Source organism: Anas acuta, chromosome 18, assembly GCF_963932015.1.
Source record: "Anas acuta chromosome 18, bAnaAcu1.1, whole genome shotgun sequence".
NCBI classification, from domain to species: domain Eukaryota; kingdom Metazoa; phylum Chordata; class Aves; order Anseriformes; family Anatidae; genus Anas; species Anas acuta.
The window spans coordinates 9,105,684-9,130,061 of record NC_088996.1 but is presented as its reverse complement, the minus strand read 5'-3'; the positions used below and the strand labels follow the sequence as shown (position 1 = coordinate 9,130,061).

The window sequence follows — 24,378 nt, the reverse complement described above, 5'->3', positions numbered from 1 at the left end:
TATTTCCATTACTCTTAACAATATCTACTAAGATTGAGAGGCATTAATAAATAAAAAAAAGAAAAAATCTACAATGGAAGCACAGGTTAGGGGAATGAAGTACAGCAAGAAAACAAAAATAAATAAGAAAGTCTTTGCTTCTACTTCCTTCCCACTCCCATCCAAGAGCTAGTTTTATTTAAAAATCACTGTAGACAAAAAGAAATGTGACTCGACTTTCCCTTCTTAAATTGCATTTGGATTCATAGCTTTAAGATTTCATCACAGTAATTCCCCAAATCCCTTTCCTAGAGAGTATATGCCTGAACATCTTTATTGTTGGATTTTATCCAAGCCTTTTTCTGCCCTGCTATCCTTTTATTATAGTATTCTCTCTTCTCCTTTTCAATCTAAGTCCTATTATAGAAGGATTTCTTCATATTTAAAAGGGAAAACTGATTCCCACACCGACTCAATCCTAGTATCCCACTAACAAAAAAACAAAACCCACATCCTGTAAGCATAAAAGATTATACAATAAGATACACAAATCACTTAAAGCAGCTCTGAAACTTAAACAAATTCAATGTAATGTTAACAGTACACACACCCCACAGCCAACCACTCAAAGTTATATTCAAACCAACCAAAACTTAGGACAGGGCATAACTCCACATCTCCTTGAAGCTGAGAGCTGCTTGAAGCAGCTAGGACAACAGCTGCAATCAGAGGAAACGCAGGGAGAGGGCAGAACAAACCCTTGTCCTAAGCTGCGCTGGTAGCAAGCCTTACCTGAACACTATCACTGATACTATAACCAGCAAGATGCAAGATCAGTTATTCGTTTGTGTGCACGTGTGCGTAGATTAAGACAGAAGTTGAACACGTTGCCATGGATACAGTGTTCTGCAAAAAGTGGCAGTAATTTACAGATCAGAACATGAAGACTCATTCCCTTCCCCAGAATCTCAAACTCTGTCGTGCCCCAGCTTGGCTTTCCTTGACCATTGCCTGCAGCAGGAAATAAGACACACCACCAGCCTGACCATTCACAGCAGTAACGCTGTGTTGCCTCCTCATTTTTGGGGCAGATTTTGGTGGTGTACCAGAACCCATGGACAGGATATCCAGCCTCAGCCATGCATCCTCCATCAATCATCTGACCTGATTTCATTAAGGGACCAGGGCCCTGTCCCACACAAAGGAGGGCTTCGACCGTTTAGCAGAAGCTGCAGCACGGGGTGGTCTCAGCACATCCCTTTTTCTTTTCAAACCTGAGACCTCTGGACACACGTGGCCGTTCTGTTCACCCAGTGCTTTGCTGCCAGGGCTGTGAAATGCTAGTGCAGCTCAGGAGGAGGAGGAGAAGCACAGCTCTGCTCCCAGCCCCGCAGAGCCAGCACAGCTCCCACTGTGAGAGCAGGAACAGGAATGGAAAGCTGGAGGCAAGCTGAAGCTCCAGTAGCACAGGAGGAAAGGAAGAAAGGCTGCGGCAGGCAAGCTGAAGCATGGTGCAAGATTGCAATCGCAGATACCACAACAGAACGGTTGGCTCTTTTTAATTTATTTTTTATTTTTGCTATCACATACATTTGGAACCTCAGCATCACTGCCAAGCCCTCTCTGCCAAAACATTCAGAGATGAGAAAGAAAACATTTCCAATTTCTCTAGAGAAATTGGGACCTCTAAAAAAAATCGTTCTTCAGCATTACAGAGGTTTCTAAGGAGCAATCATCAAGAGTTAGTTAAGCTTAACTAAAATGTCAAAAGAAGTCTTATATTCCACCTTTCCATTTACTTTATATTCGGTCAAATTGTCTCAGCTCAAGTTATGAGCAACTCTAAACATTAACTTTACTAGTTGTTATACAAAAACTACAGTGTTATTTTAAAACATTTTCATCCAAGCTTTTGCAAGAAAATAAGCATGCTTGCCAGATAATTTGCATAGGACATTCCTAGTGTTAATTTATAGTTATTATCTGGATTGTAATTCTTGGGAAATTACTCAAAATACATTTTGTGTAACTTGGAAAGCACACAGTTTTTCAATAGAAAAAATACCAACTACTTTGTTTATAGAAGTAGGTGGAAGCTAGGGAAGAAAATATGCAAATACCTATGCTGGAATTTTGCTAGAGTACATCAAAACACTTCTATTTTGATACTAAACACCTCTAAGGTTCTTTTCAACCCATGTTGAGACAGCATTTGTAGAAACAAATGAGTAATGTGTGGATCTCTGATAGCCCTTCCTGCTGAAATGAAAGGTCCTATTCTTTTCCAAGCTTTAATATCCGAAACAGAAAATAGTTAGGGTACAACTCTGAACTCAAAGGTCAACAATTGCATCCTTACATAAAGGGCAACAGATGTCTCCAACAGAACCACAACTGAGGAAAAAGCATCTGCTTCAGTAACAGCAGCAGCTTGCAACTCCTGCTGTCTTCTTCCAAGTGCTGAGCAGCAGCGTGCCTTACCAGCTGACTAGCCACACGATCTGACAGGGGAGCACTTAGCTGCTACCTGCAGCACCCCTGTGAATAGAAGCCTTGAAGAGAACAGCCTACACTGTACCAGGTGCTCCCACTGGATTTTGAGACACACTGTCCATGAGAATGCAGTCCTCCACCCAAAAAAGTAGCACAATAGTTACAGTGCTGAAGTGGCCTGTCATAGCCACAAAACTGGGGTTCATCACTGTCAATGGGGGGGAGTAAGCTTACATTATATGTATGTTTGCAGGCTTTAATAATCAACATTTAGTAATATTTCTCCTAAAATTCATTTTCCAGCTACTAGAGACAGTAGCAGAAATTGATCCAACCATAACAAGATCAATCCCCATGTTTCACAACACAGGCATCCAAAGAAAAGAACGTTTCCTACTCTCAGGAGCTGGATTTAGCATGAAAAATTACATTGAGGGGGAAAATTACCTTTCCCTCAAGATTGAAACAGATTAGTGCTCTTCACCTCTAAACGTGAGGGAATGCATCTGCAAAGCTTGCTCTGAGCAGGAGGCCTGGCTAACCATAAAGCTCAGAGCTGTGCAACCAGTCATTAGCCAAAGAGCAGTAGCTGTTGCACTACAGGATAACCCAGTAGGTCAGCGAGCAGAAGCAATGCACATACAGGCCAAACATTTAGGTATACTGGCTAAGCTTATTTTCCTAGTGAGATTACCAGTTCCTCAACAGGAATGGTTTTTAGACACAGCGATACAAGATCTAGGCGAAGCGGGACTGGCAAATCCAAGTCTGCACGAGTATTTGCTTGGGGGGGTTTCTTGCATAGTTCTTACTGAAGGGGTGGGTGGAGAAAGGAGCCCTAAAAAGCTGCTTTCATATTCTACCCAACTTCTCATTTTCCTGTTCTTCCTCTCCCCTCTGTGAGTACTTGGCAACGATGTATTTTTAAGAAATACTCTTAATTAACCATTACACAAAGCAAATGGCATGATAAAAGAATATAGTTAAGAAAACCGGTTTCCCTAAAAGCAGGAAGGCAAACTATAAACAAATATGATTAATAACTAGTTTAACTCCTTTAGCATATAGTTACACAGTTGATTTTAGTCAGCACATTATAGCACACGCTTTCGGAGAACAGTAGCTACTTTTTCAGCACAAAACGATGGTCACAAAGGGCTTAAAAGCAGAGTTAAACCAGAAAATAAAACCACATAATGTTAATTAGACATCAAATACTTACTCTGGAAATTGCTTTAGTGTTCTAATGAAAACTATACTCAAGTATTGGCACAATTTATGAGAGTGTTTTTGAAGGTGAGAAGTTGCTATAGAAATTTTACCCTGTTATTAAGTGACCAAACCCCTTGCCTCCAAGCAAGCACACCCTGGCAAAAGGAGGTTGATACAAAAATCACAGAAAGGTCTCAACCTGCTCAAAACGATTGTCATTACTTCTGAATCAATTTAGTGCTTGAATTCAGAAAGGCAGTAGTTTAGGAGTGAGTAGGAGAGCTGTAGCTTAACAGAAGCCTGCCAGCACCTACACAGATAGGCATCTCTTTCAGTGCTCAGATCTGACTCCCAGAAACGTGACAGAAGTTGGAGCAGATGGTATTTGAGGCCAAGGTCAACAATGAGGTCACCATAACCTTCAGGCCATGGGTCTGTGATAAGTCACGTTTACTTTAATCACATATCCTTAACAGATCATACATTTCCCATAATGTACTTCGAAGTCAGTATTAAATTTGATGCACGGCTTTTAAATTCACTCATTAATGTTTTATGCCACAAGCTCAGTTCTAGCTCCAGATGTCAGCATTAAGGCACCGACACGACAAAACTTACTTGTTACAACTCTTCTGAACTTAAGCTGGCCAGAGCAATTTAGTGCAGTAATACTAGCTCACCCCTGACAGAACTGAAAATCTACTTATGCCTCAGAGCGTGACAAAAACGGAAAATTCAAACAGGACCAATTTAAAGAAAACACACTTTCAGCTTTCATTAAAAATAAACAAGCAAAACACTCCAAAGCTAAACATCTTGGGATTCCTGGAAATCAGAACCAACCAAACTTACTTTTTTTATATAAGCAACTCACCTCTATCTGGAAATGTGCCTTCCACTCTTATAATAAGTAAAATCTCAGCTGGAAAATTACAGAAATGTTTTTCCTGTCTCTTCATTTGCTATGTATGACAGCATTTTGTCTGAAGCCAGTTTCTGCTGTTTGCCAATGGTTTTGTCCATAGCCTCTTCCCCAGGGGGTTTCACACAAGAAGAGGGGAGACTCTTTTACAAAAAAATATATCAAATTAGCAGGCAATTTGGAAGGGGAGGGTTGATGTAAATATGTGAAATATCTGAGTTTTGAAAAAAAAAAATGAAAATCTGTTACAAATTCCATTATGTGTTTACAAAGCTCTTATACACAGGAGTACCCGGAAGAGGCAAAGTCTAGAAGGCAAATACTTTGGTTTAACCATCCTGTTAACATTAAAAAACAAAAACACACCAAAAACCCAACACCAACCCAAAACCATAGTGTGCTACACCTGAATTCCTTCTACGTGCTCAGAGCTGGATTCAGCAAAACATCACATCGGTCTAATACGTGCCGACTTACCTGAGAAGTGAAGGTATGTTGGAGTATGTAGAAGGTATCAAGAACCTTGCAAAATTAAATCACATTTTAGAAAGTAAGAGAAATGAAAGCTAATGAGGAGGAACTTATTTTGTAAACATTATTAACACCGCTAATGTCATCCAGCTCTTTAGGGAGCAAAAATGAAGATAGTTCTTATTTCCAGGGTACAAGCCTGTTGTATGTACACAGGTCTCCACGCTCTCAGGAACACCTGAACCGTTCTTGTAGCAAAAGCAGCGACATCCGCCTAGGGGAATTTTTACCTCAGCTACGTTCCCCTACAGCGCAGGTTACACGGTTCCTCAAACCGATCCCTCGGCAGAACTAACAAGCAAAAGCAACTGCACACACCGATCAGCTCTGTCGGCTTTTTTAAAGAACACGCTTTTAGTTCCCATTTAACGCTCCAGATCAGTCTCTCCCGTACCCTTTTTGCTCCGCTCCCTACAAGTCAGGACCAGACTGCAGCGCTGCAACCAGATGTAACGAGCAAACAAACAAACGCGGCTCCTCAAACATGCAAAACACCTAAAACACGGAGAATTGCCCTGCAGCCTTCACAGAGCTGACTGGGACTGCAAGTTAAGGATCCCAGCGGCTGCCACAGGGGCTTTGAACTTTTCTTTTTTTTCTTTTTTGTTGAAGGAGTCGCGTTCCCACACGCGGCCGCTTCTCCCGGGAGCTGACAGAACCCGGGGGAGCCCCTCAGGAACCGGGCTGGAGGCTGACCTGGCCGCACGGGAACAAAGCCACCACAACAACAACACGGCCGCGACTGGCGGGGGATCGCGACAGAGAGCGGGTCGCGACAGTAGAGTGAATCACAAGGGGTGGGGGCACGGCAAAGGAGGGAATCGCGACAAAGGGGGGTGAATCACGACAGGAGGACGGATCACGATACAGGGGGGGTCTCCCCCTCCTCACCCGCTGCTCCCCGCTCTCACAGCCCCTCGCAGCCCCCCTCTCCCCCCCACCCCCGCTCCGCACCCCGCGGGCCCCTCTCCCCCCGCCAGCCCCCGGCGCTCACCAGCTCCTTTGTGTCTTCCATCAGGCCCTGGCGGGCAGCAGGCAGCGGCCGCCGCGGCCCCTTCCGCTGGGCTCGGCCCCCTCAGGGCGCCCCCGCCCGCCCCCCAGCCCAGCCCCTGCCGGGGCCCCGGGGCGGCCCCGCAGAGTTCAGCGCCGCGCCGGGGGAGCGGGGCCCCGCGCCCTGCGCCGGGACGGCAACAACATGAGCGGGCGCGCACTGCGCAGGCGCCGAGCCCCGCCCCCCGCGCGCCCTCATTGGGCGCCCCGCGGGATGGGGCTGCCTCGCTCGCCGTACCCCCCCCGGCCCATGGGAGAGACCATTTGGAAGCTGGGGGGGGAAAGAGTGAGAAAGAGGGGAAAAAGAGGAGCATTCTAGCCTGGAACTGCTTTGATTTTAGGACAGATAGTGAGGAATGCGGGATCGTTGCTGAGATGGGGAGGAAAGCTGCTCATTTTTTCGCCCCGGCGTGCAGCACCCCCCCGCGCACGCAGTGGTGCGGCCCGACCGCCCCCGCGTCACGTGGGACGCGAGGTAGGCGGGGCGAAAGGGAGGCAAAGAAAGGAGGCCACGTGACCGCGCCTCGCAGCCGAACTCACGTGGGCCGAGCGAGGTGAGGGGGGGGGCGGCGCGGCGGGGGCCTATCGGGGGAGGGAGGCGGGGTGGTCACGTGAGCAGCCAGCGGTGTTTCCGGTTCCGGTCGGTGCGCGAGGCGGCCCCGTGAGGAGCGATGCGGCCGGGGCCGGGGGCGCACCGCGGGGGGGAGGCCGGACCGGGGCCGCTGCAGCCCTCGGTGAGGAAAACACCAATGGGCGGCAGCAGGAAGAAGAAGAAGATGGCGAAGCAGCTCCAGCGGCTTGCAGAAGAGGAGGCGGCGGCGCTGGAGGCGGAGGAAGCGGAGCAGCGCGGCCGGCACCTGCAGGCCCTGTCCGGAGCCACGGGCGCGGAGCGGGAGCTGGAGGAGCTGCTCTTCGGGGACTGCCTCGCCGCTGAGGAGGGCGAGCTGCTGCAGCGCCTGGCCGGCCCGCCGCGGGTAGGGCTATGGGGCGGGTGGGAGCTGCGGTGGCGGCAGCTTGCTGCGTGTGGGTACCCCCCGAGGGGCGGTGGTCGCCCCGCGGCTGGGCTGAAAGGGGCCGCTCGGTTGTTTTCAGCGCGCTGCCGAGGATGGAGGGAGCCTTCTCAGAGACTCCAGCGATTCGGAGGTGGAGAATGAAGCGAAAAGCGCTTTTGTGTCTAAAGCGCCGGCCTGGGTGGATGAGGATGATGAAGCTGAGGAAAAGTAAGTCCAAGCTCGGGGGTAGGAGTCCCTATAAAGGGCTTCAGCGGGAATGATCTTCATGTTCTGTGTGTTTTTATTCTCTAGGATTGATATGACACATAGGTACAGGAGAGACCTGATGAAAAGCGATGCTGAGAAAATTCTTACCAAGAAAAAGCTGAAAATAAGACTTGAAGAACAGTAAGTATCATTAGTACTTATTTGGCAGGCTTTATTAAATTAAGAGTAAAGAGTAAGAGTAATTAAGAGTATTAAATTAAGTAGTAGTAAATAAAATATGAATTTGGTCTCTCTTCGTTAAATTGTTTTTGTAGAGGTAAACTAATTCTATGAAATTATACCAAAAACTATTTGTAGTGATCTGTTGTGGTTTAATTAGGGTGATGAAATACCTTAACTTAGTATAGAATATAAGAAAGAATAGCCATAGCATAACGATGTAGAAATTCAGATGGGCTTCAGTTATCTTGGTGTAAGCGTGCATCATTCTGAAGAGCAGTGCCTTAATGTTTGGTATCAATTTTGCTTTAGCTTCACATTTTACAAGTTAACAAAATACACTAATAAAGGAAGCTGAATGAAGTTTGAGGAGAACTTCACGTAGCATTTTAAGTGAAAGTAATCTTGCAAATTTTCATCTGTGTGTTGCAAGACATAAACGTATCTGATGTGTAGAAAGAAATAATTGTATTAAAGCTTTTCATCCTTCTCACTCCTCACCATTATCTTGCTAGGTTTCAACGAGCTATGGGAGGAGTTCCTGCCTGGGCTGACAGAGAATACAGGAAGAAATCCAAGCGGACTAGAAGTGATAGTAAAGAAACCCATTACAATTCTAATATGCCTTTCTGTGCTTTCCTATTCAGCTGCTTAGAAAATGACTGCTTGATGTTTGGTTGATTCCTGTGGTGTGAAAATTTGCTGGGTTAATTAGTTTTCTTTAGCATGCTTTTATTTGATTTATTGTTTCTGTATGGAACTTATAGGTTGTGATCAGTGAGTGTTTGGGGAATTAACCTTTTCAATATGCTTTGTTTTAATTAGGTGGCAGCGATGATGATGATGATCTGCTGTGCAGAACTGGTAATTTCATAACAACCTCGGAATCCCTGCCAAGAGGTATTTTGGAGGTAAAGGCAAGCCTGGTTTTGCACCTTAGTCTGAGCTATATATACATTCTTTGCTCTTTGGGCAGAGAGATCAGTGACTGCATGAGTTTCTTGTTTGTGTCTGTAACCGTAATGTTTCAATATTTACACTTCACACAACTTGATAGGTCACCTTATAAAAGCATGAAACAAATTGAGGTGTATTGTTTGCTGTAGGGATTACTTCATGTATCCTTAAATAACATTTGCTACTGGGATTTCAATCTGTATGGGAAGGATGGAAGTCTCCCATACCTTTGAGGTTATTGAAGTGGTCTTTGAAAAGTGAGCCTTAAGATTTTCTTATGCCATCTCATTTACAATTATTTTTTTTCTTATATCATCTCATTTGCAATTATTTTAGGTGAGTGAGAATGTAGATAGTTTTATGTAGGCTTTCTGCTACAACCAATAGTCCAAGTAGCTTTTTATTATGTCTGCCATGTGGAAACAGCTTACCAAGCTTACTGTGTGCGTGAGTTCTGCTTGTATCGGTTGCCTAAATGTCAGCATATAGTTTGAGATGTCTTATAGAACAAAGAATGGTTAAGCTGACTGTTCATCAGCATAAATAAATGCATAAATTTTGTTGTTTTCTCAGACTGCTTGATCTGTTTTCTAGATGAAGAGCTGCTTGCCAGCTAACCAGGAACGTCTTGCTGAAGGAAAATTGTCAACTGTGCAATTCCATCCATCTGCTCAAGTTGTTATGACTGCTGGACGTGATCGATCCGTGTCACTCTTTCAGGTGAAGAATTTCAATTGAAATGATGTAGATGGCCGCTAATACTGAATACTCTTTTGTTGAATGTACCTGAAACAGGCTGGGATGATAGACTTGCTTTTCATTCTTCCTTCGGTGGCATGCACAGAGTGGTTGTAATGTCTGTGATTAGAAAGCGATTTCAAATGTCTGTGAATTGAAATTTTTTTGGAAGATTTCAATGGGAGACTTCAGTCAGTGATTTCATACCAGCTATTTGCAGAGTATAAGCAAATTTAGTTTCATCAGGCTTTTTAGTTTATGAGTAACAAGGGCTGGTGAGGTTGTAGTGTTTTTTTTTTTTTCTTAAGTTGTTTGTAAAACCTGTATTGTGAGGAGCAATCCACTTACGTGTAATACTGCTGAGAAATTAGTTCAGGGTTGGAGACACTGTACTGCAGAAGGTAGTCCTGGGGCACTCCTGACTTGCTCCTCAGAACACTAAAAATCGTAACTGTTAAGAACTTTCTGTGTGGCTCAGCATCAGTGAAATGGTCATAGACACAAGTTGAATTTGACCTCCACAAGTCTGCAGGAAAGGAGAATGCAAAGCAAACATTTCCATTTGGAAAAGTGTGTTAGAAATGACATTTTGAACAAAGCATGGGATAGACAGGAAAGGTAAGAGGTAATCCAGAAAGGTTGGGAGTTCCTAATGTATAGGGTGAGGGGTGAGACATGGGATATTTGTAAATTTGGAAGAAAGGGAGAGACTTGTTTCCATCTGGTGTTTTTACTTTCCCTTATACTGGTGAGTCAATAAGAATTTACTGTAGAACTATGTGATATGTTCCTTAATATGATGATGTTTCTATTGAAGGTTGATGGTATAAGGAATCCAAAAATACAGAGCATCTATTTAGAGAGTTTTCCGATCTATAAAGCTTGTTTCAGTGCTGATGGAGAACAAGTTATAGCCACTGGTACTCACCATAAAATGTTTTACGTGTACGACATGATGGGTGGAAGCATTATTCCTGTACATCAAGTAAGAGGTATGTTAGACCTTCAAGTCTTTTCAGTATTGTTAAATAGATATAATTGCCGTTTAGATGGCATATGAATTTATTTAAAAGGAAGTGTAGTGAATTGTTGGAAGTACTGATACTTAGAGTATGTTTAACTTTAGTTCATCAAGGATATAACACTAGGTTTGTGTGACATCTAACTAATAACATAGTTTATGGGGGCAGTATGTTACGGAAACAAAAAGCTGAAGTACAATCAGGTCTTGCTTATTCATTGTAGATGTGAATGTTAAGGAAATAGAATAAATTGTGCCAGCATGATGTTCTAATTCTTTCTTTTTAAAGGCATGGAGGACAAATTTGTCAAAAACTTTGAAGTCTCTCCAGATGGATCATTTATGCTTCTAACTGGAACTTCGGGTTATCTTCACTTGCTGTCAATGAAGGTAGTTTTTAGTTCTGTTATTCATTTAACTTCCATTTCTTGGTTCCCTTTTCCTTTTAAGCCTGCTTGCCATCTAGGTTTTTAGTTAAAACAGGTATGACGTACTGTTGACAGCCTTTGAGAGTGAGCTATTAACTACCTATAGTATTAGAAAATGATTTGTGGATGTTTAGAATTTTTCAATGAAGTTGTATTTTGGACTGATAATGGAGTTAAATCCACAGTATCGTGGATTTTTTTGTTGTTGTCTTTTAAAAAAAGCCCTATGTCAGTGATGTGTTTCATTTTATCGTATAAACCCTGCTAACAAAATGAGTGGCCTTGTTATGGAAATAGGAATCTGAGGGTGGATGATACAGGACTTGTTTTTTTGGAATAGCGCTTGCATGTGTTGATATACCTTTGTCATGAATTGTCCTACCTACTGTGGTGTATAATTGTCCTACCTACTGTGGTGCATAATGAATCCAGAACTTTTTTTCAGTTATATTTTAAAGTACCATATGGTAGCAACTGGGAAGGGCTATATGATAGCAACTTACTAACTAGGAAAAATAACTTTTAAAAATAAAGTTTGGTTCCTTTATGTAGTAAGATCCCTCTGAGGGAGCAAAACAAAAGGTGTTGAAATACCTGATTCATTGTCACCACTGTTAATTTCATCCTACAGACAAAGGAACTGATCAGCACTATGAAGGTAAATGGAAGATCAACTGCATCTGCTTTCACTTCAGACAGCAGTAAAGTATATAGCTATTCAAGTAAGTGTTCTCTCTAATAGTACTAATTGTAATTCCATTTATATTGTTTTCTGTAAATCAACTGTTTTGCTGAGTGATCAGGTAAAAAATGAACTGCTTTAGTATATTCTTACATTAAAAAAAAATCCTATGTTTGATACTTGTAAATGAGTTAACAGCTGTCTTCTGAAACTTATTTTATCAAGACAGACAAATCAATGTGCTTTCTGTATACGTGGTTTCTGTAATCTTCTATTTCATCCTGCAGAGGAAGGTGAAGTTTTCATTTGGGATGTAAGAAGCAGAAAGTGTCTACACAAATTCGAAGATGAAGGCTCTTTGGAAGGAAAGAGTATTGCTGTTTCAAAAAATAACCAATATGTGGCATGTGGGTGAGTAACATGGATGTTTCAGTTTCTTTATCATTTTGAAGTTCTTCAGTAAATTTGTTTGGGGCTAGTAGGAGAGTAGGAATGTAGGAATACAGAAAAAGTTCACTTCTAATGAAGCTGTAGTAGAGGTGAATGGATGAACCATTGCCTTTTTTGTGATAATCATTTATTTTATTCCATGTATATATAAAATACCATACACACTGAATACTGGTATCACTCCTAGTGTATTACTATTGCCTTGCAATAGGTCTAGCAGTGTTGTGGTTTAACCTGGCTGGCAGCCAAACACTACATAGCCGTTCGCTCACCCTCCCCCATCCCTCTCTGGGACAGGGGAGAGAAATGGGAAAGTGAAGCCTATGAGTTGAGATAAAAACAGTTTATTAAGACAGAAAAATAATAACAATAATGATGATAATAGTACTACTACTACTACTGTGTTCAAAACAAGTGATGCACAATGCAATTGCTCACCACCCCTTGTCCGATGCCCAGCATAACCCTGAGCAATCCAGCCCCCCCCCGACCCCGGCCAGCCACCCCTATATATATATGTGTGTGTGTGTATATGTGTATATATATAGCATGAGGTCAGGTGGTATGGAATACCCATTTGGGTCAGCTGTTCTGGGTCTGTCCCCTCCCAGCTCTTGCTGCACACCCAGCCTGCCTGCTAACAGGATAGAGCGAGAAGCTGAAACATCCTTGGCTTGACGTAAGCGCTGCTCTGCAACAATTAAAACATCAGCATGTTATCAGCACTCTTCTCATCCTAATTCGAATCATGGCACCCTACCAGCTACTAGGAGGAAAACTAACTCTGTCCTAACTGAAACCAGGACAAGCAGTTAATTTTAAAATCAATGGAGTGAAATTGCATAATCTGTAATATAAATACCAGTTTGGTGCCCCATTTCTTTCACTTTTTTTTCTAGTTTACTCTTATACTTCTGATTTGATTACTGTAAGAGAACGTTATCACTGCAAAAGATGTCTTAACTCAGTTGCAGCAACAGAGCTGTAATATTGCTTGAAAGTATTTCTGAAATAAGCTTGCTGAGGTGCAACTTCAGCTAGTGGTATCAATTCGTTACAATGAGACTGCAATCTGAATTTAAGAAGAGATTGGACTGTGCACTTAGTCACATGGTCTGAACTTTTGGGTAGACCTGTGCGGTGTCAAGAGTTGGACTTGATGATCCTTAAGGGTCCCTTCCAACTCAGGATATTCTATGATTCTATGATATGTGTTTTCTCAGCCCACTGCAGAAGAGGATTTTTAAGCAGACTTGTTCTGTGCGGAGGGTGTTTTTAGGCATATTTTGCATAAAAGCAAACACACGAGCTCAATGATTTCTGAATCTTTGATAGTAAGCTCTCACTGCTTTAAATTCCTTGTATATAAGAGACCAGTTAAAAAAGTATCTCCGGGTAAGTGTCACTGTCACCCCACTCATTCCTTGCAACCCTCCACTAAATACTGTTGCAAACTTTAAAGCAAAATGCAAGCTTCAGACAGAATATTACAAACTGTGCTAAATAATGAACAGTGATCTTTTTTAAGTTGAATGTTGGCTATGGATAACAAATTAATATGTACTGGAAGTGCTATTTATTGGTATAGTCTTTGTTAATTTCTCTTTTTAGTTCAGTTTCTGGAGTTGTAAACTTATATACTACTGATGTCTGCCTCAAAGAAAATAATCCTAAACCGGTTAAAGCCATAATGAATCTAGTTACATCCGCTACATCTGTGACCTTCAATCCTACCACGGAAATCTTGGCTGTGGCCTCTAACGAAGCTGATGAGGCTGTCAAATTGGTATGTTCAGCTTCTTGCGTGGTATCTTGGTGGAAAAAAATTCCTGTTGATATAATAAAACTGATGCTGAGTAGATAAGTATATTGCAGAATTTGCTAGACAGAGCAGATCAGGATGTGTACAAGGGACCGTATATCTAAGAAAATTATTTCTTTCTTTGAAGCATGTTCTGAATGTAGCTTACTTCACCTGTTACTTCTCTTTCTTTAAAATGCCTTTTTTTTTTTTTACAGTGCTTTAAATAAAACAACTTAGCAACAAATCTGATTTTCTAGTATCTGTTAACTGTTACAGTCTTACTGTGTGGTAATAGATCTACTGTTGACCAGAATTCTGAATGAGCTAATCAATTAATCTGAGGATTTGAAAGCCTCTTTTTACTCCTTAGATGTAATTACTCAAAAATAAATTAGGTGCAATAAATGATTTCTTAGTGTGTTCCCTGCACCTTGTTTCTTCAGTAGAAAACCTAGAGTGGGGTAGGATAGGAATAGAACTGATCATTTGAAATGAGTGTTGAACTTAAACGTTAAATTTTTACTTTAATGTGATTTTTTTTGCTCCTAACTGATGAGTTACCTATTTCTTAATAGATACACATTCCGTCGTATACTGTATTCTCAAACTTCCCAGTGTTCAGAAGAAAACAAATTTATCTTACTCAGTCTATGGACTTTTCTCCTAGAAGTGGATTTTTCTCTATAGCAAACAACAAAGGCAAAGCTTTATTATATAGGTATGTACTAACTTAGGCTGATAAATGCTAGGTAGCACACTTACCTTTTCAAGGTGGGGCAGATGACTGGTAAATGATTTAAAAAAAAATAAAAAAAAATTGGTCTACTTGATCTAAATTTTACTGAAGGGAGTATGATGCTGACTTCCTATCCTGGGGGAATGAATCTAGTTGTTTGCAGCAAAATATAGTTTATAATCAGAAATCTACGTCAAATTTTATTGAAATAACTTGCTGAAATAACTAGGAAAGAAAAAGCCAGATACTGGATGTTCTTCCCTTTTTTTTAATTTAAAAAAATAATTAGAAGACTAAAACAAGATATGAGTTTCTATACTAGCATCCACATCTGCCATGGTTTGTTCTAGCTGTGAAGGTAGGATGAAGAGCATCCATGGGGGGGGTGCACTGGCACAGGTTGTCCAGAGAGGTTGTTTAATCTCTATCCTTTGAGATACTCAAAAGCAATCAGAATGTATGTTGACTAGCTTAAGATAAAATTGATTTTAATGTGAGGTCTGACAGGGAGAATTTATGGGGGGGGAAAAAAAACTAAGGAAGAATGTAAAAATGAGAATAAATCTTGTAATGTAATTGTCCTTTATTTAAATCTGAACTGCATGTTGTAATGGCGCTTTGGGTAAATCTATTAACCTGATGATTGCTGTCTTTTACTACATACATATTTCAACTATTGAATAGTTGTCATTTCTTTCGGTGTTTGCTCAACAAGTTACTGAAGTTTTAAACCTGTCTCAACTTTTTTTTTTCAGGCTGAAACATTATTCAGATTTTTAAAAGATAGAGGAGAAAATGGGCTAGTAACTCAGGTAGGAGTAGCACTAGAACTATTGATAAGACTGTCTTGAGGAATCTTGGTTTTGTTTTGCTGTTTCCACTACTTCATAGGTGGCAACAAGAAGTTCTTAGTGTGTAATCTGAAATGGTCTTGTTTGGATTTCGTACACACAGTGGGCTACTTTAGTGGGCAAGATTTATACTTGTTTTATTAATCTCATCTTTTCTAATAATACTCTTAAAGGTAGTAGGTAGTTTAACAAAACTTGCCCAGTCCTGTTGACAGCAATTTAAAGAAAATCTGACCATATTTAAATCATACTCCTGGGCAGTGGTGGTAAAAGCAACTGTGGGCTGGCTTAGCTTGATCCTGTTGTGAAGTCATGTTAAGCCTGCATATTCGAAAATTTAGGTTACATAAATAAGCTTGAAGTACAGTTTGTGTGCAGGTATCTTATTGTAGACTTTGACATCATCCTGGGAAAGGACATGTCCTGTAGCCTTGTCAGTGCTATTTGACCCAAAATGTGATAATGATGGAAAGCTCAGCCCATTCAAATGGGAGGCAGATTATCTTCTGCATGTTAAGCTTGCGTAAAACTTTGGGATGGCTAAATATTCTGAAAATACTGACAAATCTCTCTGTACTGATCTTTCCGCAGGTGTTGTAACCTGGAACTACAAGAATGGAACTACACAATCAAGCAAATTTTTTATATGGAAGTTGAAAAATAATATAACTTCTGTGGCTTTTGAATGTTTTTACTTAATAAATGTACCTGATAAGTTTTCAGGCATGTTATTCCAACTTTTTTCAATGTTTTGTGTAAGCAAATGACTAAAAACTTTAATGGTGGCTACTCAAGTTAATGTCTTCAAGAAATGCTTGATGTCCTCAGTTATTATGAGAATATAAAGTATTCCACTGTTAAACACAAGTATTGGTTTTACATAAATTGTAAGCTCTGCTTTGTGCATTTGGCTTGAGCTTTGCCACCAGTCAGATCCATTTGTGGCTGGAAACATGGTTTTGCTGACCGGGGGAGCAAAGAAGTAACCTGAAGAACCCTGTTGGTGCAGTGGGCCAGCTATAGCTTAGGAGGAACGCCAGCCACCATCCTTTGTGCTTAATGTCTCGTATCACCAGACCAACTGTTGCACTGTGGTTTTAATTCTTCAGGAAGACTCCATTCTTATTTTTCTGTGAAAGTAAAGCACCCTGAATAATCCCAAATGTCACTTCATTTGATTTTTTCAATCAGTTGTAAAATCCTGATCTCATTACAGCTGCTGTTGCTGGTTCTTTCTGATGTGCCTCTGATCATTGTTTTTCCTGAATTGGCCACGTATTTTCAAATACATACAGGAAAAATTTGGCTAGGAGTCTGCTGCAACATTAGTGAAGTCTCTATTTTGAGAATAAATTGTGACTAATAACATCTGTCCACTTCACAGGAGGGAGCTTTTGGAGCAGTAACATCAAGAGCAAGGTGTTCCAGTAAGCGTTAGTGAAGGTCGATATTAAGCAGTCAGTGAAAGTGTTATTACAAGGAAGGTACTCTGAGCATGAGGAAAGCTAATTCTAGAAACCTGTCAAAGGTATGAGTTTACTGCTAAATACTTGTCATAACTGTTTTCAAAAACAGGATAGTGTTCTCTGAAGTACTGGGTTTTTTAACACAGCTTTACTAATGGTGCGTTTTACAAATCATGGAAAAGCAGAATATGCTATGAAGGTGTTAAACTGACTAGAGTATTTAAACTTATTGAAGTGTTAAACCTAAATATCTTTGGAAGAGGAAAAAAAAAAGCACGCTTTACTAAGAAGCTTGATACAGGATTTTTCTGTTACAACCAAATCTAGTTAAAATCTAGATGGGACTGAAAATCTGTTGAATTTCAGAAAACTAGAAGCTGAAACTGGTTGATACTTCACTAGAGGGCAGCACTTAATCACTTATTTGGACATTCGATGGCTTTAGGCAATATATCAGTTTCTCCTGTGACAGCCCTGCTCCTGAGTAGGGTTGTGGTTCTCAACATGACTCAGCCTTTTTTTTTTTTATAATTTCTGTACTTCAGCCTTAGGTTTAAATAAATCCACAAAACTACTGCATCTTGTTTCAGATAGGTACCATGACTTCTATAAAGGTAGGTTTTTAATAAGTTAGATTGACCAATCACATGAAAGTAGCTGTGAAGTATTTTAGTACACTTAACCCACTTGTCTCTCTGCCCATCTTCTTCCAGTGTGTCTCCATTCTTTCCATGAAGAAATAATTCTGAACCTAGTATTTCAAAACCATATAGCAAGCCGTTAACAGATCTCAGACTAGGAATTAAGGGATTCCTGGCCTTGTTAAGTTAACAAGTCCAACAGTTTCTAATGCCCTTCCCTGTACATCCTGCAGATTTGTGGTTAAGGTTGAATGGGGCAGGAAAGCGAATGGAAAAGGTGTTACATAGTGTGGTGTGGTGCTGTATGCTGTTGTGTCACTGCAAATGCTTCCAAATAATGCCAGAAAGAAAGGAGAGATTAAACATTTTAAACAAATTCTGTGATGTGGTTAGCAAATATGAAGCTTTACAATGAGGAGCACTGGAGAACAAGCAAGTTTAACCTTTGCACTAAATATCTTAGTTCTTGCTGTTGTATTTTGTCTTCTGCAAAACATAGCTTACAGCTCCATTCAACATAGAATAGTGAAGACTTCTGCCTTTTGAGAAATGAAAAAAAACCTCAGTGTGTTTGTGGCGTTTTGTAATGTGTTTTCAGTAATGACTCTTTCAGGTAATAACCAGATTTAAAAAGTGGGATGTTGATAAGTATTGCAAGAAGTTGATGTTGTTACTGATGTGTCCAGGATATTTATTTGCAATTAATTTGTAGTTCATTTGTGGATGAATTACCGCACTTTAGATAAACATATCACAGTACTCATCTCAAATGAAAAATTCAGCTTTGTCAATTTGCTATGTGTTAATAGTACTTATACTTCTGACCTATTTAAAACCTTTGCGTTTAATTCCTTTTTTCCTAGTGTGGCTTTTTTTTTTTACTGGCATTGCTCAGCTGAAGTTCTTTTAATGAATTATTTCTCTGCTTTTTCCTCTTCCATTCTCCTTGGCAAAATAAATTTTATTGATGTAGCCCATTAAATATTTATCACCACAGCCTTTCCCCTTCAGGCTGTGATCTTGTCCAATTTTGCAAGCTAAAGACAATTAGTCTGGTGCTTAGAAAGGAAATCTGAAAGGAAAAAAAGACTGACTAGATGCTGGAGTAACACTGGTTACTTAGATTATTAGGTTTACTACTAAGTCTGTCTTGAAACAGTTTGCTCCTGATTCTGGAACTAGATTTGTGGTGAAATTGAATAGCAAAAGTTTAAAGGATCAAAATGATTTTCACCGTGTCTAATTCAAGGTCCAAGAGTGCTTCTCTCAAAATTATTTGGAAAGTTAGTTCCATAAATCGCAGTGGAACTGCTTCAACCACTACCTGATTTTCCAAGCTATTTGCTGATTAGGGAGAGCAAGTAAGAATCTTCTCTCTGGATGCAGTGCTGTAGACGTGGCAGTTAGAGAACACCTTGAGAAGAAGCTGGTTTCTCACCTAACAGTGCTTCTCAAAGTATTTAAAGGTCTCAGGTAACACCCTAATGTGCACACACACACACACACACACACCCCTCTCCGCCCCTTTTTTTGTTGGTTTTGGCAGGGGGGCTGTGCTTTGTGAGTCCTGGTGGAGGATATGGAGCTCTTCTGAAGGATGTCAGCAGTAAAAGGCTGTACTGGACAAAATGCTCAGGTTACTGCTATCTGATACGTCTAGGCATCCAGCTGGCATTCAGTAGGCCACACAGTCACTAAATTGTGTATTTACACTGCATTTTTGAGCAGCAATGTGCTAGGCACTTAATGACTTCCTACTGTTGTTTGGCTTTCTGTTGATGAGACTATGGAACAAAGATTACGTTTTCTGGAACAGAACATCTCTTGGGTGCTCAGACATGATATTTGTCCTGTGTTTGTATGCCAGGGAATACAGTCTAACCCATTCTGGGGCACTCATTGAGGCAGTCTGCACCTGTGTATTTTCTTCTGGTGACTAAAACTATTAAGTTACAGATCTTGTCAAATTACTTTGAGCCCCCTTAACCTGAACAAAATCTTATAAGCTGATTATACACTTTGAACTGACTGCAGCCTGATTTGATTTTCATAATATATATTACAATATGTGCCTGAAAACTCAAGATCACTGTACTGAGATGAAGACTGGAAATGAGTGGAAAAGTCCTTGTTAATAGGAAATTCAAGGTTACATTTAATTGAGAAGACACAAGAAATGTCTGGGTAAATATAGCAGTCACATGGGATTCAAGAATAACAGGCAAATTTGTGTAAGTTAATTTTCTATTTAACAAAGCCCTTTATTGCTTATAAAAATGTTTATATCTATATTAACATAATCCAGCTGTCAGTTCTCAAACCACTTAGTGCTGGTGTATTTCAGCTGTGTATTATACCACATACTGAGCCGAGGCTATAAAGTGATGTATACCAATTAAGATTAATTATTGTAAGATTTAGTATGGACGGATAGCTGGTCAAAATTGAGCAAATCTTCAGTTAAAGTGTTCCTCCTTTTTTCTTTCTCAAAGAATGCTGTTTGGCAGAACAATGCTGATTTTCTGTGTCTAAATTTATCTTGACCTATTTGAATTGGATATAACGACTTTAATGTAGTTGTGGAACAGAGAACAGAGGCTGTCCTTGGGATCCCTCGAGGGTACGGGTTTCAGTTGCAGAAAAAGCAAAGTTTAAATGCTGTTTCCAGTTGAATGGAAAACTCTTGAGATTTGTGACTCTTATTCGCGGTTTAAGTGATGTGTCGCATCAGGCCTGATAGCAAGGCTTTCTCTAAAGATACTGAAGAATTCAGAAATACACAGACTATAATAAAGTCAAGGAAAAGTTTTAAAATTGTGTACTTAAACTTTCCAATCAGAACTATGTAATTTTGGAGTAAGCGTGAGTTGCTGAGGGCTTATGAAAACCTTTTATTCAAATTCAGGACTATAAACAATACGCTTTCCCTGTGTAGGATGGAGATTATAGATCTTATTTTAGATCTAGATCTATAGATCTTATTTTCTTGTAGATTTTTGAAAAAGATGCTGTAGCTTCACTGTGGCAAAGTTGAATTGTGTTTCTAAGTTCCCTCAAGGTATTTGAGTAAAAGGCGTGACAGGCATAGAGCAGGAAGGTGCAGATTATTATGGTCAGAAGAGAAACCAGTGTTTTGCTTAAAATTCATCCTATTGTGATTAACATAATAGCAATTTGTACTTGCAGGTACAATGTCCACTTAGTAATCTTAAAGTGGAGGTGCTATATAATTCAAAACAGTGTCTTGAAGCCCAGCAGGGCTAAATTATGGAAAAATGTTAGTGTCTTCCTTGATTGTAATCATCTGTACTTGCAGCCCATTCAGTTTGAAGATCTAAAAGAGCTTTATTAAGGGATGTAATCATGTATAGTAAGTAATATTAGGTCTGTCTCGCGGGGAAGGGGAGGGGAGAGGTACAGAGGTGAAATAAATGATATGCTGAGTTGGAACTGGGATCTTAAGTTTAGTTGCTTGATTTCCTGTCATTTTTTTCTAAAACATTGGATTAGCTTCTCTCATTGGGTTGTTATGCCTTGGCCTGTTTTTGCATATGCACCTGCTATTCCCTTTTTTTTTTTTTTTTTTTTTTTTTACTGACTTGCAGTTCTGGAATGATACTTAAGGTGTTCCTTTCATTCTCCAGTCTGTTTTCCTTCTGCAGATAAAGTGACTCTGCTGATGAATATGGTGTTTAGATTTTGTGAGGAGTACTAGTTCTCTGGGAACTGATGTTCAGGTCAGAGTATTTCTAACCTGTCAGCTTTGGCAGGTTTCTGCGAAGACAGTCACTAAAGTTGAGATTGTTGCAGAAAATTAAAACTTGCACAGAAATTCATAGGTTCCCGCATCTCTTCTGAATATGGATGAAAATACAATCCAGGAAAATGGGAGGGGGGTATGTCATAAAGTTGGCTATAGTCAGGGGCCATCTAAAAATAATTACCTTTATTATAAACTTACATAAATATCTTGCTATCTTGTGTGTTTAATAATGCCAGAGCTGCTTTTCCACAGTGAAATTTTACTTGTCTAATTTTCTAAACACTTTGTGACCATCTGTCTTCACTCTGGATATGAGACATTAATTAAAGCCTTTAAGAGATGTGCAGTAAACTTCCCTTCAAATCTCTGAGAAGTCAGTTTTTTACACACAGCTTAAAGGAGACCATTAGCTGTCTGGATTCCTGTCAATAAAACAAACTCTGGTGATGCTAGGGGTAAGTCCAATAATTAGGGGTAGTGACATACTAAACAGCAGAAAAATCCCCAGCAGTTAGCAAAATGTCTGGAAGAATCCAGATGTGGGAGATTCAGTATGACGATTTCTATAGGTTACATCGGTGCACTGCAGAAAATGCAATGACAAACTAAAAGAAGTGCTCAGTAACGTAGTCAGTTGTATTTATTGCTAAAATAATTGCTTGATACTGTTGTGCTGATATAAACTCAGGGTGTCTCTGTAAACAACTGTCTCGTAACAATACATACAGAATTCTGCCCTACAGAAGCTAACCAAGAAATACCTTTGGAAATTGCATTTTTGGGGGCGTACCTTTAAAAAAAAATAATAATGCAGCTGTAATAACTCCCTGAGTTTGTTTGAATATATCCTCCAGCAAATCATGTCTTCACCTCTGAGCAATTAAAACAGTAGAACAGAATTTCACTTGAATGCATTTAATGCTTTTTTCTTGGTTTTGCCATATGCTGATTTCTCCTGGAGGGAGAAAATCTGAGAGTATCATGTAACATTTTTCCAAATAGAATAATAAATGAGTGGGTGTTTGAGATGTGAAAGGATATGAATCTCTGAAGCTGGCTTAGATAATTTGTTTTTTTAGTTGCACGGAGTAAGTCCAATGTTTTCAGGAGCATTTTCAGCTCAGAAGATTGTGTGCTTATGCAAAACATGGCCAAGAACAGATGAAGGTGAAATATGGTAAATTAACGAATGGGTCAGGTCTCTAGTTTTTCCTGAGTCTGGAAGACTTGACTAACTTCCAACAGCAGTAAAATAGCCAGATCTGCTGAAGGGTTCTGCAAGAACAGGACCCCCCTGCCCCAGCTCTGCATGTCCGAGTGCCTGACGCTGGTCACAGCTCTGTGGCACAAGCTGCTCTTTTTCTTCTGAGCTTTGTTGTCTTCCTGATCTATCCTCTGGGAACCTCTTCCTTGGTTTTTCAGACAGACTTAGATAAGTCCCGTGGAAAAAAAAAAGTCTTCAGCTCAGCTGGCACTCTTAATCTAAAAATATGAGGCACGTAATTGCTGTTAACACTCATAACAGTTTTAAGTTCATGGAAAGTTAGCCAATATTTTTAATGGAGCTACTTCACAGTTAGATTATGTTCCTGATGAGCGTGTCATTGCTTCATTAGGTTTCTCCCCTCATAGTTTTCCTGCATTTTGATAGCAAATGATCCTTTGCTCTCAAGGACATAGCCAGGGCTGATGTTTCTGTGAAACACATGGTGATGCCACCTACAGATGCATTTCATCTTCTAGGTGTCCGTGCCACTTTCAGAGATCAGCCTAGTAAGAAGGGTTAGGGAAGAAAACTTGCAAAAAATGAGTTTATTAAATTTTTATGGTAATGATCTTAAGTGCTTATGTATAGTGGTAGTGAAAATGATGAGATTGATATACTCCAGCTACTAACTTATACTTCATTAACTTTATTAGGCAAAATTACTTAAGACTTCATAAATATCAAATGCTAGTCCCTGCACACAGAGCAGTATCATAACACTTATAAGCATCATTAAGTGCTGGAGTGCACATTCGCACACGTGTTGTAGCAGAAGTGAGATCACTAAACAAAGGAGATGCATTTATTTTCTGGGGAACAATTCTGTGAATTCATGGGAGTTTTAAAACTATTTCAAGGAGTTCTGCATTTCCATAATCAGGTATACAAATGCCTTATTCTGAAGTTTTTACCCAGCAAAATATCAGCTGGGTATGTCAGGTGTTTCTGGGTTGGATGATGATTTATGGGGTCATGGTTCAGATTGTAGCAATCCCTCATTTCTTAGAGGCTGGACACCTGTGCTCTGGTTGAAGCTGGGGAGATGCAGCAGGAGGCACTTGCACTGTGCTGTTGTGGGGGCCTGGCATTCACTCTTCTTTGTGCTCACTGGATGGAGCAGTCATGGGGTTAAACATTGAAGGTCTACTTACTGTCAGTCATTCATCTCTAAACCTTCTAAGTGAAGCACAAAGTCCTTTCAAAAAGTAAAATAAGCTTTCATAATGATGAGGCTGTGTCTTGTTCCCACAGAATTCAGAAGGAACAAGTACATATTCTTCCATTTCAGACTTTTTCTTTAATCATAGCCTCAGATTTTTCATCACAGTGGTCAAAAAGCATCTCTTAGTAGTACAAAGAACTATGCCCATCCAAGGTATTTTAGAAACAGCTACGTAAATGGATTTTTCTGAAGATAAGGACAGGTTGAGCTTGTTAAAACCAAGTTGACAAGTTAAGTGGAGAAGCCTGTCTTGAAGTGGCATGTGATGGGACACCTGTGCAGGCAGGCAGCTATAGCTGAGTGGAAGCAGAGCAGAGGTTCTTTTTTACGGATGAATTCAGCTTGGGTCAAGGTATGCCTGAGTGTGGGAAGAAAGGTAAGAGTTCCCTTATGGTATAATGCTTTTCTGAATCTTTTTTCTGGGGGGTGAAGCTTTGCTCATCTGTATATTTGTGTGATGGTGGTGAATTTCTCTGCAGCGACCTGGAGCTGGAAGTCCAGACAGTCCTTCTGAGCTGCTATTTCTCTTCAAGTTTTAGTTTCAGTAGTTTGACAATAGCTGAGTTCTGGGAAAGGTATCCCTAAGGGAATCTAAAGTGCGTTTTCTGAAAGCTCTAGGGATAGCTCCATTAATCTAGATTTAGCGAGTTGTTTGGGATGTAGTGTTCTTATTATCGCTGTAGAAACTGCCCGTGCAGAGACGGATTGAAACAGGACCACTTTCCT

The 24,378-nt window shown here is 40.4% G+C and overlaps 2 protein-coding genes and 1 long non-coding RNA gene across 15 annotated transcripts in view; 2 read left to right on the top strand and 1 right to left on the bottom strand.

Annotated features, from left to right (window-relative positions):
• MBTD1 (mbt domain containing 1) overlaps nucleotides 1-6,363 on the bottom strand; it is a 35,325-nt gene extending 28,962 nt beyond the window's left edge. For 5 of the 13 annotated variants that reach the window (XR_011088700.1, XR_011088701.1, XM_068654903.1 and 2 more), the window contains exon 1: nucleotides 6,132-6,363. Coding sequence is in view for 7 of the 13 variants with exons in the window: in XM_068654903.1 (XP_068511004.1) it covers nucleotides 6,132-6,152 (21 nt within the window). In the remaining 6 variants the exon portion in view is untranslated. Of the gene's footprint in view, nucleotides 1-771; nucleotides 886-4,558; nucleotides 4,750-5,083; nucleotides 5,102-6,131 lie in introns of those variants that run through there. The other 8 variants (XM_068654913.1, XM_068654905.1, XM_068654911.1 and 5 more) reach the window with 6 other exon arrangements.
• Nucleotides 6,364-6,795: 432 nt separating this feature from the next.
• Nucleotides 6,796-16,013, top strand: UTP18 (UTP18 small subunit processome component). The gene is made up of 14 exons (XM_068654916.1): nucleotides 6,796-7,161; nucleotides 7,280-7,407; nucleotides 7,492-7,587; nucleotides 8,142-8,221; nucleotides 8,452-8,537; nucleotides 9,178-9,303; nucleotides 10,139-10,313; nucleotides 10,632-10,732; nucleotides 11,402-11,492; nucleotides 11,740-11,863; nucleotides 13,514-13,688; nucleotides 14,282-14,424; nucleotides 15,198-15,254; nucleotides 15,885-16,013. Exons 1-13 carry the CDS (start codon nucleotides 6,859-6,861, stop codon nucleotides 15,220-15,222), a joined length of 1,653 nt encoding a protein of 550 aa, XP_068511017.1. The 5' UTR covers nucleotides 6,796-6,858; the 3' UTR covers nucleotides 15,223-15,254; nucleotides 15,885-16,013.
• A 7,845-nt stretch (nucleotides 16,014-23,858) lies between these two features.
• The window catches only part of LOC137841751 (uncharacterized), a 137,226-nt gene continuing 136,706 nt past the window's right edge, over nucleotides 23,859-24,378 (top strand). Inside the window, exon 1 of the long non-coding RNA XR_011088720.1 lies at nucleotides 23,859-24,028. This is a non-coding gene — a long non-coding RNA (uncharacterized lncRNA). The remainder of the gene's footprint in view (nucleotides 24,029-24,378) is intronic.

What these genes read in the sequence shown, in the direction of transcription:
- UTP18 (XM_068654916.1), top strand. Translation starts at nt 6,859, where the DNA reads ATGCGGCCGGGGCCGGGGGCGCACCGCGGGGGGGAGGCCGGACCGGGG. An exon ending in TGCCAAGAGGTATTTTGGAG is followed by an intron (nt 8,538 to 9,177) that starts GTAAAGGCAAGC and finishes TCTGTTTTCTAG; the next exon opens with ATGAAGAGCTGCTTGCCAGC. An exon ending in AACCAATATGTGGCATGTGG is followed by an intron (nt 11,864 to 13,513) that starts GTGAGTAACATG and finishes TTCTCTTTTTAG; the next exon opens with TTCAGTTTCTGGAGTTGTAA.